This window comes from Schistocerca gregaria, chromosome 5 (genome assembly GCF_023897955.1).
Source record: "Schistocerca gregaria isolate iqSchGreg1 chromosome 5, iqSchGreg1.2, whole genome shotgun sequence".
In the NCBI taxonomy this organism is placed as follows: Eukaryota; Metazoa; Arthropoda; class Insecta; order Orthoptera; family Acrididae; genus Schistocerca; species Schistocerca gregaria.
Genome location: NC_064924.1, coordinates 90,699,215 through 90,713,437, shown reverse-complemented (window position 1 = coordinate 90,713,437; position 14,223 = coordinate 90,699,215). Strand labels below are relative to the sequence as shown.

The 14,223-nt window shown below is 38.9% G+C and overlaps 1 protein-coding gene across 3 annotated transcripts in view; it reads left to right on the top strand.

Annotated features, from left to right (window-relative positions):
• The window catches only part of LOC126272983 (uncharacterized), a 76,195-nt gene that overhangs the window by 32,574 nt on the left and 29,398 nt on the right, over nucleotides 1-14,223 (top strand). For 2 of the 3 annotated variants that reach the window (XM_049976328.1, XM_049976330.1), the window contains exons 4-5: nucleotides 307-376; nucleotides 8,633-8,812. In XM_049976328.1, coding sequence (XP_049832285.1) covers nucleotides 307-376; nucleotides 8,633-8,812 — 250 coding nt within the window. The remainder of the gene's footprint in view (nucleotides 1-306; nucleotides 377-8,632; nucleotides 8,813-14,223) is intronic. The other variant, XM_049976329.1, reaches the window with a different exon arrangement.

The following is a 14,223-nucleotide window of genomic DNA, read 5'->3' as shown; positions in this document are numbered from 1 at the left end:
AAATTTTTCTTATAGTGTATTTGTTTGAATTCAGTTTCTTTCCTCCTCCATCACACACTTTTTTCCTCTCATTTCAGGCAGATGAAGTTTTTTGTTTTTTCGTTTTTGCTGCTAGGACTTGAACTTTTCACATCATGTTCCTCAAGATGGGAAATGATCATTTCTTGTTATGAAATATAATCCATACTGGGCTAAACAACTAAAACTTATTTAGCATTTGCTTTTTTTAAGGTGTAATGGACACACTGTTTTCCTTCTGAGCACATCCTCTCTTTTTCTTAATTCCAATGACATTAAATGTTTCAGGCACAATCAGAACTGGCTAGTATGAAAACTGGCAAGCAGAATGTCTCACCTGCAATAAAAGCACCTTCAGGTGAGTGCCTCACTTACATATAATTAAACTTAAAAGTATCATCTTATTGTGCCATATGTCGCAAGGTATTGCTTAATCTATATTAATACTGTATTCAAAACCAATTGTGGTTCCCCCTTGTTTGAACTACCATGCAAAATTACCTCAATGTTTAGGGCTTAGAGAAAAATTTTTGTGTCTTATGTTTGTCTGATTTGCATTACAGTGAAGCATGCTGTTGTTCAAAGGTAAGTTGATGTTTTCTAAACCCTTGTGTAGCCACCAGATATGGTGAGCTTTGTTGTGCTGTAATTACCCTACAGTAATTCTCTTGCTGCTCTATTCACAATTAATAATACAATGTTTGTAACAAAACAGAAGCATCAAATTTACGGACATGGAAAGAGAAGCAGGTGGAACAGGGCTGGGGCAGGCAGGTAAACAGATTTAAAACACATGTCCATGTCTTTCAGAATTTTCTCTCTTTCTTTCATCAGGGTAGGGAGGAACCTGCAGCAATTTCTAACAGCCAAATTTCAAAGTCCAAAATTCTATTAGAAATTAACTGTAGCTGCTCAGTATGTGACAGGTGAGAGCTAAGCTTGAAGGAAATACAGTCAACAAAAAGTAATGACAAACAAAACAAAAAAAGTGTGTGTGTGTGTGTGTGTTTACATGTAAATTTACAAAATGAAATAATGGAGCAAAAACACAAGTGAAGAGGCAGGCAAAGTTGAATTGAAAGGAGGCGGAGGAAGGGAAGTTTTGAAGATAAATCACACTTTAAAGTTTATCTAGTTGTTATTAGGTTTCAGATCAAAATCACGCTGCAACACAGATCAAATTAAAACATTGATTGTATTTGAATCTTCCATCCTCAATATCCATAACATAAGTGATGAGCTGTAAGGGCTGCATCCAGTGCTGTTATGTATCATACCAGACTGTTGTGAAATTGGATATTTATTGTGATCTGCATAAAGTAACTTACCTTGTACACTACAAAAAGGTTTTACGTATGCAAGCTTTCAGCCTTCCAGCAGGAGGGTTGTAGGGTAACGTAGAGGGTGAAGGAAGAGGAGTGGAGAGGTTTAGAAGAAGGGGCAGAGTTTGGAAAAGTCACTCCGAACCACAGGATGAGAAGGAAAGACCTTTCTCATCCCGTCCGGTGAATATCCCCTTCCCTGGGTTCTGGGTGACTTTTCTGAGCTCTGCCCCTTTTTTCCTAAACCTCTCCAATCCTCTTCCTTCACCCCTCCTCTACCTCACCCTTCAACTTTTATGCTGGGAGGAGGAGCTACTGGCTCTGAAACATAGCATACCTAAAACCTTTCTTCATATGTGTGTTCTCCTGCCATCGTTTGTCGAGTCTATTTTTTCTTGGTAGTGCAATAATATCCCATATGCCTGGCTAGGTATACATTTGATCAACTTTTCTCGGCTGGGATTCACAGTCGTACAATATTTCTTTAAAGACATCATTGTCGCCATTGACTATGAAATATTTATTATTACGATTGCAATTTCGGCCTTAGGCCCATTTTCAAGTAACCCTGCAAAAGCTACCTTTTTAGCTCACTTAATAGTTTAATAAGAAATGTAAAGCTAACGATGTAACTCCTCATTATATCAATGTCAAAATTAAGATGACATCTGCAGCAGCAAAGCCAGCTAAAAAGGTAACTTTTGCAGTGTTACTTGAAAATGGCCCTAAGGCCGAAATTGCAGTCGTAATAATAAATATTTCATACAGTCAACGGTGTTATGATGTCTTTTAAGAAATAATTATGATTACTTTTAATTTTGTATTGATTTGATTGTGTGATGTTCTTCTTGTGTATGCTTTACGTGAGATATGAGAAATAATTATGGCCTCATTCAAACATTGTAATTTCTGTTGAGATTCTTATGGCTGGGCTCACATCAAGATCCATTTCCATTCTCAAATTGACAATTTATGTAGCACTTGTTTTTTTTCTGAAGAAGTGCTTTTCTACAAATTAATGTGTCATCTTTGCGATGGGTAGCAATCTATCCTTTCCATAATATTGTTGTTATTTTCTATAGGTGTTTAGCAATTGACACATACTCAGTAGATAACTTCTCAATGTCCTCTCATATGGGGTATGTTCATTCCTAAAGCTCTCCTCACTGTGCTTGATAGAAGACACACATTTGGGCCTCCAGCCAGGTTTAATTCCATTGTATGCATGGCATTTCAGTGACTCACCTAGTCAGTCATATTGTGCAGGTGAGGTGTAAATTCCCATCTGACAATCCTAGATGAGACTTACTTTAGTTTCCCAAATAACTAGAACAGGATCTTTTGAAAGGCCTTGGTTGATAATTCTGCTCTGTTCTTATCCAACTGGAGCTTCTGCTGTAATGATATTATTGTCAGTGGGGTATCAAACTCCAACCTTCCTTCCTTCATTCAAACTACAGTTCATCATGCCAACCCCCACCCCGCCCCTCCCCTCCCCTCCCACAGTGGGAATGAAGGAGATGATACGCGAAGGGGTGGGATGGGATGGGGAAGTATTCCAGCAGCAATGACATACATCAGAATGTTTTCTTCATGGTAGAGCCCATAGACATACAAAATCAGTTGGAAGAAGCAGTGAGTCCACAGAGGCTGCTCTGCCTTGTAAAAGTGCTTTATGGGATACTACTGACCAATTTCAACCCAATAATCATTATCAAGTGTGCCTATTGGATGTAGGGCAAAAACTGATCAGTAGTACCAAATAAATAATTGTTATAAGGAATTAGCCTGTTAGGTGCCATTCTATCTTTCAATCAATTAATAAAGTGTTCATAAAATATATGGTAAACACAGTCTTGCCCTGATTATAAAAATTTATAACGGAATAACCATTTGACATAATAAGTTAAATTTGATGTCGTTACATAGGTTAGTGTTACTAGGTTTTTTTAAGACCACTTACATTACTAAACCTCAATGTGTGGTTCCTTGGTAGCTCTTAGAATGTGAAGGTGGTATTCCAGTTCCCGTCAGGTGTTTCATAACATGTGTTCTGTCACAGTACCCACAGCATAAATAGGCACAATGTCCGTATATGGGATTCAGAGTCTCCACATGCTACTGTGCAGTTACAGCGAGACAGAGAAAAAGTGAATGTTTGGTGTGGCCTCATGCATAGCAAGGTTTTTGGACCATTTTTCTTTGTAAAAAAATCCATTACTGCTAAAATTTACTTAGGCGTTTTGCAACAGTTCATTGCCCCACAATCAGAAGAATATCAACCATGGATAATTTTCCAGCAAGATGAAGCACCCTCTCCCCTCCTTCCCCCCCACTGGGCTTCGATGTGCGTGATTTACTGGATGAAACATTTCCCAGTTGTTGGATTGGAAGGAATGGTCCAACACCCTTGCCACACCACTCTTCTGACATTACGCCCCTTGACACTTTTTTTTTTTTTTTTTCTGGATCTATATCATGGACAGAGTCTTCATCACACCGATTGTTGATGTCAACAAACTGAAGGTAGGATACAAGTGCTGTAAGTACTGTGACAGAGCAGGAACTGGAATGCCGCCTCAACATTCTATGAGCTACCAAGGAAGCACATGCTGAGGTTTACTAAGGTAAGTGGTCTTAATTTAAAAAAAACTAGTAACACTAACCTATGTAACTGCATCAAATGTAAATTATTGTGTTTTAACGGTTATTCTGTAATAAATTGTTATAATCGGGGCAAGACTTTGTGCTCACACTGTATATTAAAAATAATACATTAATGAAAACAGTTTTAAAGAACAAACATAAATTCTTGCCAACATTGTGATGTTTATTTTTGAAAACATGCTGTGAGATAATAAATAAGTAGTGTATTTAACCTTCTATAAATAGGAAATATAAACAATTTAAAGCACCAGAGATACTGTGCTTTATTATTGTGGTCTTCAGATAATATCTGGAGGAATCAGCAACAACAGTAACTGAATGGATAGGATATTGGTGGCCAGATTGTTTGATACTGTGAATTACAAAATTTTCTAATGCTATGATACCATGAAACATTCCCTTTTTAATTATGATAGGAAAGACAGACAGTCTCCTTTAGCTGGAAAGAGATTTGCAGACTCCAAAAACTAGAAGCTGCAATGTAAGCTGTTTTTCTCTGGGCTTCACAAACACTGTGACCCAAGGTGAAGAATATCCATTGGATGTGAGTTTAGCTGGACACAGTTTGAAATGACTTGTAAGTAGAATTTCAAGGGATAGTTCTGCCAGGCCAGATTTTCAGCGTTTCTATGATTTTCAGCATCCCTTGGATCAAACAAACTTATCATTAAAGCTGTTCTTTCTTCTATACTGTTAAACCTGTCCAGCATGGGTGCCACACCCTTCAGCAATATTTGAGCATGGATTGTGTGAGTATTTTGTATCCAGTCTCCTTTATAGACTGACTGTATTTTCCCAGTATTCTGCCAATGAAGCAATGTCTTCCACTTCCTTTATCTACCACTGAGCCTATGTGATCGTTCAACTCCAAATACTCACAAACTGCTGCAACTCAGGCATTTGTGTGACTTGACTGATTTCAATTGACTCATTTTACTGCCGGCCGCGGTGGTCTAGCGGTTCAGGCGCTCAGTCCGGAGCCGCGCGACTGCTACGGTCGCAGGTTCGAATCCTGCCTCGGGCATGGATGTGTGTGATGTCTTTAGGTTAGTTAGGTTTAAGTAGTTCTAAGTTCTAGGGGACTGATGACCACAGATGTTAAGTCCCATAGTGCTCAGAGCCATTTGAACCACTTTGAACTCATTTTACTGTTTGTGAAGTGTGTATGCCCACATGTGTGGATTTTGCTGGCGAGAGCAGTGTATAACGTGGTTTCTCAAATCTTATAAATGTATACTATAAAGAGTAACTAGGAAAGCTGTTACGGTATAATCAATATATTATTTACAAAACTGTAGTAGCTTAGTATAAATGTATCTGTATGTGAGTTGATGGGCCTTTTGCACTGTCTGATATCTGTGGTAGACTACAACAAAGAATGAGAACTGTAGTTACAGAAACTTTGTTGGTGATCCATAGATGTCACCCTTCTTTAGCTACTGCAGACTAATAAAAAACACTGTAATTGAAACAAATCCTATGATCCCTAGAATTTTTAAGGTCATGTCTGATGTAAAGGGTGTCCAACACACTGGTGCCTGAGTTCCGTCAAGTGGCAAGGCTTCTCAGGCGGAATTAAAAAAACCTTCAATTATTTTCAGTCTGTGTTTGACCTGAAGTGAGACATACCTCCTTGTTAGGTAGAACAGACCATCCTTTAGCGGCAAACTTTTCTGCACATAAATGTATAGGAAATAATGTTTTAGATGTGTACCCTTGTTTCTCCCAGTGATACAAGATACTGACTACCCATTGTTTTAGTGGACCTGAACTGTTTTTTACCATCTAGTTATAATGAAAACTCATTTTGGGAACTTCTTTTGTCATAATTGTTTACAAATCAGTTTGAAAATATTTCATTGTACTTCTATGAAGTTTGCTGTCAACATCAGTTGATGAATGAACTTGTGACACTGCAGTCCTGATAGTTCTGCCTAAGTTATACAAAAAGTTCCAGTTAAAAAGAATAAATAAAACTAAAAGACAACAATTTCAAGTAGAAAGTTTGATTCTTCTTCTTATTATTATTATTATTGTTATTATTATTATTATTATTATTATTATTATTATTATTATTATTATTATTTTCACTGAGTATAATTTTAGTTGTTAGATTTAAGTAAAATCAATAAACAGCTTGATTTTAGATGGTTACCTGCAAGTGATGAATGAAATTATGGGAGAAAACAATGACTTTGAATTATTATTTCTTAATAATTTATAGATTTCAAGATGCTCTTGACAGCAAATACAACTGAGTGAGAAGCAATTTATTTCAAATCAAGGACTGACTGTCATGAACTATAGTATGGTGTCTGTTCTGTTGGATATGTCTGACAGAACAGACACTGCATTTGTGTGTTAATGTATACAGGCAGGGAAGGGGGGAGAAGGTTGTTACATATGCCTCTGACAACAGTGTGGAGGAGGTTGAGCGGTCAGGATTTGAGAATAGGCATCCAGTGCTGCTGTTAAATGACAAAACAGGAAATTGGGCACAATAAAAGAGGATATATTTCAATGTACGGTGTACAAGGGGTGCGCCTAGGGTTAGAAGTTACCAGATTTAGGCCAGTCTCAAGGGTCAAACAATTAATTGAAATAGGTAACGGAAGGGAAAGTGGTTCATGTTAACTTAAATTGGTGGCCGGTTGTGAAAAGCAGAGCCACAGGCTCTGCCTTTCAAAAAGATGTCTGTTCTGCTCGAGGTCTGGGTTACAACAGAGAGAGGCAACGCTGTTCCACACTGCAGAACGCTACAGCGTCCACACGCATGACCTGTATCCCATGCATGCTATTGGCTAAAACCAATGGCATGAATTCGCTAGCAGTTTCAGCAGAGGGCTCAAGGCGTCTCCTGTCAGCAGCTTTAACTGGAAGGAACTGCCTCGGCAACTTGTGTCACATTGGTACAGCGTAAGTTCTCTGGGAGAAAACTTGTAAAGATTTCACTGGGCCTTTGAAATAAATTTTTTAATCAATTCCCCCTAAAATATTCCTTGACTGGCTGCCGCCATGTACATATGTATAGCTATCCATTTCTTAATTAATTGAGTGAAATCTACAATATGATTTCAGATTCAGTTAAATGACATTAAGAGAATGGAAAAGGGAGAGTGAGCTAATTTCATGTTTTCAATACTATTTGCTGCTGCTCTGAAAAAATGTTTAAAAACATGTCTATGACAGTAGTTTTCATTAGAAACTGTATGAACAGTCTTCAATGTCTGAACAACATTGTTTCATTGAAATTACATATTGAGTGTGTCTTGGCAGTGGTTGTGAGATGTCTGTGTACAAAAAATTTAAAAACTGAAAATCAGCTATATCCAAATAACAGATGACAGGAAGTTGAATAAATAGATGAGAGAAAATACACGAACTGAAGATATCATAGTGACTATTAGAGCACTGAAATTACTAAATTGCTTCAGCTCTTTTTGCAATATTTTTGTGTCTGACAAGTTTACTAAATTCCATCTTAGAAAGGAAGATGGAAATCATTACTCTGATCCAACCTTCCCTTTCCCATTAACACACCATAGTTCTCAGAAAATGTTTTTGCTGTTCTGTTTGACCTCCAACATCTCTAGAAACGTCTTTCACTCTCCACAACATTACTGTAATGTACTGTCTTCAGCTTGTTTGAAGACATTTTCTAAAAAACTTCCTCTTACAGAAGTCAGTCTTCTCAAAAGGTCTTACTTTCATCCCAAACCCAGTTTTAACCGCACTGGACATGAGGGGTTTACTTTTCCTTACTTGTTCCCTTCAGTGTAAGCTATTACTCCCCCCCCCCCCCCCCCCCCCCTCTCCCTGCTGACATTGTATCTTGTCCTAACAAGTACCAACCTCCCATCAGCCATGACCCCACATGTACAAAATTGCATAGAGTGTCATCTCATAGTTTAGCATCACTCAGGTGTCTCGTGAGATTTCATCAGATCACTTTGTTCCTGATAATTACAAAGCTAAAGCATTGTTTCATAAATCAATGTCTCCCCTTTTCTACAGGCAGAATCCATCACTAGTATCTTGGATTTGATATGATTTGCTTCAATGCATTGTGCTTTAGATCTTGAAACAGAGATTTCAGCCACATTGACTAAATTGTTCTAGATTGATAACCCTGAATGTAATGTGTTGACTGTGACAGTCAACAGCTTTTAATCAGAATTCCACATCTTATAGTGAATGCCGGCCTTGCACCACAGTATACAAAAATGGTTTAATAATGTACTGGACACAATTTATCTTATTCACTCTTCCATATCTTTCCAGGTTAGAATAAGGTGATGCTGTATTTACAGGGAGGACAGCTGTCAACAGTAACGTGTCTGAAATCCACAAGGAGCGCATGTGGATTGTGCAGCTGATGCCAAAGAAAAAGTAATGAAACTTTCTGAATTAGTGATTAATCTTCAGTGGTATCCAGTACTCCAAAATATTTTATTTTAAAATCAGCATGTTGGTACAGAATCCAGCTCTTTGTATGCATGTGTTCATGAGTGATGTTCTAAATTACTTGTTGAAATGTTAATATTAATCAGTTTTTACAGGTGTTGTCCGTGGCGTGTGCTTCAATGCCCCTAACTGCATGTGAGCTAACTGCTTGTATGTTGTAGCTGCTCAGCTGCGTGTTGGAGAATTATCACTGGTGACTCCAGTGTCAGCAGTGGATGTGCGTAGTACCGGTCTGAAGGGTATGATTTACCATCGTGGAGTGCCAATTCTTCCACAGGATCCACCCGACGCTTACCGTCCACCTCCTCGTTTCAGCGTCACCCAGCTGAAAGTGAGCAAAGGTACGCCAGGAAATCTTCTACACGGAGCGGCCTTCGACTGGTGTCAAATTTCTAAATTTACTTCTCTTTGCACATCTGTATGAATCTTACTTCTTTTAGCAGGAGCACGTTAATTAAATTTGATGCCTATTGATTGCTGTACTAACCCTTGTTTCTGTAACAGTAGTAGTTAGTGCGTTGTTCATCTTAATTGTATATATTCTTGAGAAAACATTAAGAGTTTGTGTCTTTGTTAGATTGTGGCATTTTGCCTGTAGTTCATGTTTTTGGTGGATATCTAGTTAGAATGAAACAAAAATATATATTAAAAACAAAGATTCCAAGACTTACCAAGTGGGAAAGCGCCGGCAGACAGGCACATGAACAAAACACACAAACACACACACAGAATTACGAGCTTTCGCAACTGGCAGTTGCTTCGTCAGGAAAGAGGGAAGGAGAGGGAAAAATGAAAGGATGTGGGTTTTAAGGGAGAGGGTAAGGAGTCATTCCAATCCCGGGAGCGGAAAGACTTCCCTTAGGGGAAAAAAAGGACAGGTGTACACTCGCGCGCACACACACACACACACACACACACACACACACACACACACACACACACACACACACACACACACATCCATCCGCACATACAGACACAAGCAGACATATTTAAAGGCAAAGAGTGTACACCTGTCCTTTTTTTCCCCTAAGGGAAGTCTTTCCGCTCCCAGGATTGGAATGACTCCTTACCCTCTCCCTTAAAACCCACATCCTTTCATTTTTCCCTCTCCTTCCCTCTTTCCTGACGAAGCAACTGCCAGTTGCGAAAGCTCGTAATTCTGTGTGTGTGTGTTTGTGTGTTTTGTTCATGTGTCTGTCTGCCGGCGCTTTCCCGCTTGGTAAGTCTTGGAATCTTTGTTTTTAATATATTTTTCCCATGTGGAAGTTTCTTTCTATTTAAATTCTGGTGTTGGGCAGTGTTTGTGTACATACACAAGCACTGAAAAACACTGCGTATGGAGAGTGTGATGGCAGATGTTTATTTGTGGACACAGAAATCCTTGTGGAGTGCCCTTATTGAAATCAGTCGTTTCAGATATAGCAACTTGAAATAACTTCTCAATCACTCTTATCGTCGGGCATGCCAGGTGCAGCACATGCTGCAAGCAGACAGAATCCAAATGTATGTCATCTGTGCTTATGTCTTAGAGCCCGTCCATGACAGAGACTGTACAAGAGGAATAGTTTTAATTGCTGCAATTGGAGAATAACTATGCACAGTCTGTGGGATGTATTCAAAATCTCCATACTATTTCATTTATTGAATTTACTTTAAGAAATTAAAGTCAGTCTCTCTAGTTTGAAGGTAAATGAAGTAACTTAACATTTTTTATTGATGTATTCATAATTGTAGAATAGACATCACAGCTGCACGACACGCATCATATAATTGTTACATGGCGTGTCTGCTGTTCCAGGTTTAACTGTTGATGTAAGGACTTGCCTGTGTTCATACATAATATTTAATCGAAAGGCAAAGTATTGTAATGAATCTACACAAAAACTAAAATTGTTGAGGGAATGGATTAAACCATATTTTGAGACCCATTTCACCCAACCCACTATATACTGTTGGCATATCTTTGAGATCTCAAAGGACAATACACACTAAAAAAGATCAGGTTCAGTGTTTATTTTTCATCTTTGTTGTAGTTCTGTGATAATTACAAATTCATCAATAATGGTGCTACAAAGTATAACTGTCCCCTTCTGTTTCTTTCTTGTTTTCTTTGCCAGTAGAGTGTTTCATCTCTTCTGAACAAATCTTGCAAACCTATGCTGGATGCGGCTTCATCTCAGTTGCAGACATTTTATCAGTAAAGTGTCATCCTACAAGCCTATTGCTGGTAGTTGCACTAGGAACAGTTTCTTGACTTAGTGTTGTGTGTGTGTCTGGAAGAGTTCTTCACAAATTTGTTCAGACCATCGCCACTCAGATATTTCTCCTTCCAATCCAGATTTGTGCAGTTTTTCTTCTAGAGTTATCAAAATTTCTTATTAAAAAACATGACATTTTTATAGCAGAATTCCAAAAAACATCTAAACCTGAAGTATACACACACGAATCTTGGGACAATGTGCATGCGTGCGCGCCACACACACACACACACACACACACACACACACACACACACACACACACACACACAAATGCTTAGTCAGTCACATCAAGATGTTCCTACATCGTTTTCATATGACCCTAGTCTAGTAGTAGAGTCCTAGGTGGCTTGTGTGTTGTGAAACATATATTCAGGTGTGGTCCTAATGGGCGCAGTGCCATGGCCTGAGTTGCATTTGGGCTCAGAGGCCTGAGTGTTAAGAGTTGTAAAGTGGAAAGACCAGTTAATAGTACTCAGAATCTCATTTGTCAATCTGAAGGATTTTATAGTAAATAAAATGGTTTGTTATGAACACTTCATTTCATTGTTCTGATTAGAAAGATATTCAATTTTTTCTTGGCAATGCATGAAGCTTAGTCACTCTTAGATTACTGAAAGCACCCCAGTAATTTTCTTGTCTTCATTTGGTAGTGCAATACCACTCTTATTAATCAAGCAAATTGTTAATTTAAATATGTGGGCACCATAATAAATGAAAACATTAATGCTTTCTTATGCATGCCAACAAAGATAAGCTCTCTTTTTAACTTAATTCTGATACTTGTTAGTTTCTGCTTCTTTATACCTTTTCCAAAATAATATCACGTGATTCCATAATTGCCCTCTTAGAGTTTTACTGCAATGTTGAAACATTTCCTACCCTAGCCCAGTAAAAATAACTCAAAATTAACTGATTTGTATTTAAACATGGCTCCAAATGCCAGCGTGGCTCAGACTGTTCTATCATATCTGAAAATAAAATACTCATCCTTTTTCCTTAGTCTGTCATTATGTGCTTAAAGTAATTAAATCTTGTGTGGAAATGATCTGAAATATTGTACGAATGCATACTCTTGTGCCAATATCCATTAAAAATTATACTCAGTGTTCGAGCCATGTCAAATGGCAACCTGCCCATGAGCTTTTGGCAGAGATCTCCTCTGCCGGTGTCAAGTGGTTGAATGTTGTCTGAATGCCACTGCTTTGCTTATATACTCGTGTCACCTCCAGTGGCAATGTTTTGGTAGTGTGACTGCCGCACCCACTTCAACTCCCCAAACACAGGATCCCTAACCATACTCGACTGCAGTCTACTGTCTTTATTGAGGGTGTTGTCCAATATTTTGATCCCTATTGCCTCATGTATTACACTACCCCATAAGCAATTGGTCCTTTTAATAACAGAAGTATCATCGAATGCAATTCGGTGTCCATTTTCCAGTGCATTCTCCACTACAGCTGATTTTTCGTGATAATGTTGGCAGAAAAACGTTCCATGTTCTATGTGACACTGTTCAATGGTGCAGTCAGTCTGACTAATTTAAAACTGCCCACACCTGCATGGTATTTTGTATATTCCAGGTGTTTTGATGCCTAAATCATCTTTCACAGATGGAACTTTGCTGGGGACCTGAAGACTGTACCAATTTTATGTTTCTTCAAGAGTCGACTAATCTTCCCTGTTATTGAGCCACAAAATGGTAAAAACACTAGCTTCTTCGTGTTTTCTTTGGAGGTCTTCTGCTTTTGTGGCTCAGATGAAACTGCTTTTGAAATTTGTGTGTTGTATCAGTTTTCCCTGAAAACTTTACGTAATTGGCTCGGTTCCCTCAGCAGGTTTTTGGCGTCTGAGACAGTTTCAGCTTTATGTACCAAGGTCATCAGAACAGACCATTTCTGTGCTGACTGGTAGTAGCTGGTGGTGTGCAGATACCAATCTGTGTGGATGGGCTTGTGGTAAATGCTGTGATCGAGACCCCGATTGGATTTACAGTGGACAAGGATGTCCACGAACAGTGAGGATCCATCCTTTTCTACTTGCATCATGAACTTCGTGGTCTTGGTTGTTGTTGATGTGTTCCAGGAACTCTTCCAGCTTTTCATGTTCATGAGACCAGATGATACAGGTGTCATCAACATAAAGATAAAAACTAATAGTCTTTGCAGGAGCCATGTCCAAGGCAAAGACCTCAAAATCTCTATAAAGGTGTTTGCTACAGCTGGAATCATCGTATTTTTTACTTGGTGGAGAATATTTTAGCTAGAAGGAACAAATTAGCTCCAGTTTTTGCAAATCTCTTTATGGAGCATTTTGAGGACATTGTCTTGGACATGGCTCCTGCGTAGCCTAATAGTTTTCATCACTGTCCACATCATCTTTGTCATATGATGGCCTTATGGACATGAAAATCTGGAAGAGCACTTGGAACACATCAACAGCATCCACGGCCATATGAAGTTTATGATGGAAGTAGAGGACGACGGTTCCTTGCCGTTCCTGGACGTCCTTGTCTGCCATAAACCCAATGGGTGTCTGGGTCACCATATTTACTGCAAGCCCACCCACATGTATCTGTATCTGGACATCACCAGCTACTACCATCCAATGGTCTGTTCCAATGACCTTGGTGCACGGAGCTGAAACCATCTCAGATGCTAAAAATCTGCTGATGGAACTGAGCCACGTACATAAGGTTTTCAAGGAAAACAGTTACATCAGACAAAGTTCGCAACCAGTTTCATCTAAGCTGCGGAACTGGAAGACCTTCAAGGAAGACACAAAGAATATTGCATTTTTACCATTTTGTGACTCAATAACAGGAAAGATTAGCCTGCTCGAGAAGAAACATAAAATCTGTGCAGTCTTCAGACCTCCAGCAAGTAATGAAGCCTGTGAATATACAAAATACCACGTGGGTGTGGACAGTTTTATGTCGATCACTCTTTCCACACTATTGAACAGTATTGCATAGAACATGGAGGTGTTTCCACCTACACTCTCCTGAAAAATCAGCTATAGTGGAGCATGCACTGGAAAATGGGCACCGAATTGTATATGATGGTGATTCTATTATTAAAAGGACCAATAGCTTCTGGTATAGCATAATATATGAAGCAGTAGAGATCAAAATGTTGGACTACATCCTCAATAAAAATGTTAGATTGCAGCTGAGCATGGCCTGGGGTCATGTGTTTGGGGAATTGAAGCAGGTGCGGCAGTCATGCCACCAAAACGTTGACATATACGGTATGGGACTGACCACCAGTGACTTCACTGGCGGCAGTGTGGCCACATAAGCACGGCAGCAGCATTCAGATGACAGTCAACCCCTTGACAATGGCAGAGGAGACCTCTGCTGAAGGCTCGTGCGCAGTTAACCACTTGACGCGGCTTGAAACTGGAGAATATGTTATTAATTCCAAATATTGCTGCAAAATGTACAAACTGTTTGATAGTTTTTAGTTTACCCATAAGCTATTAACTTGTCA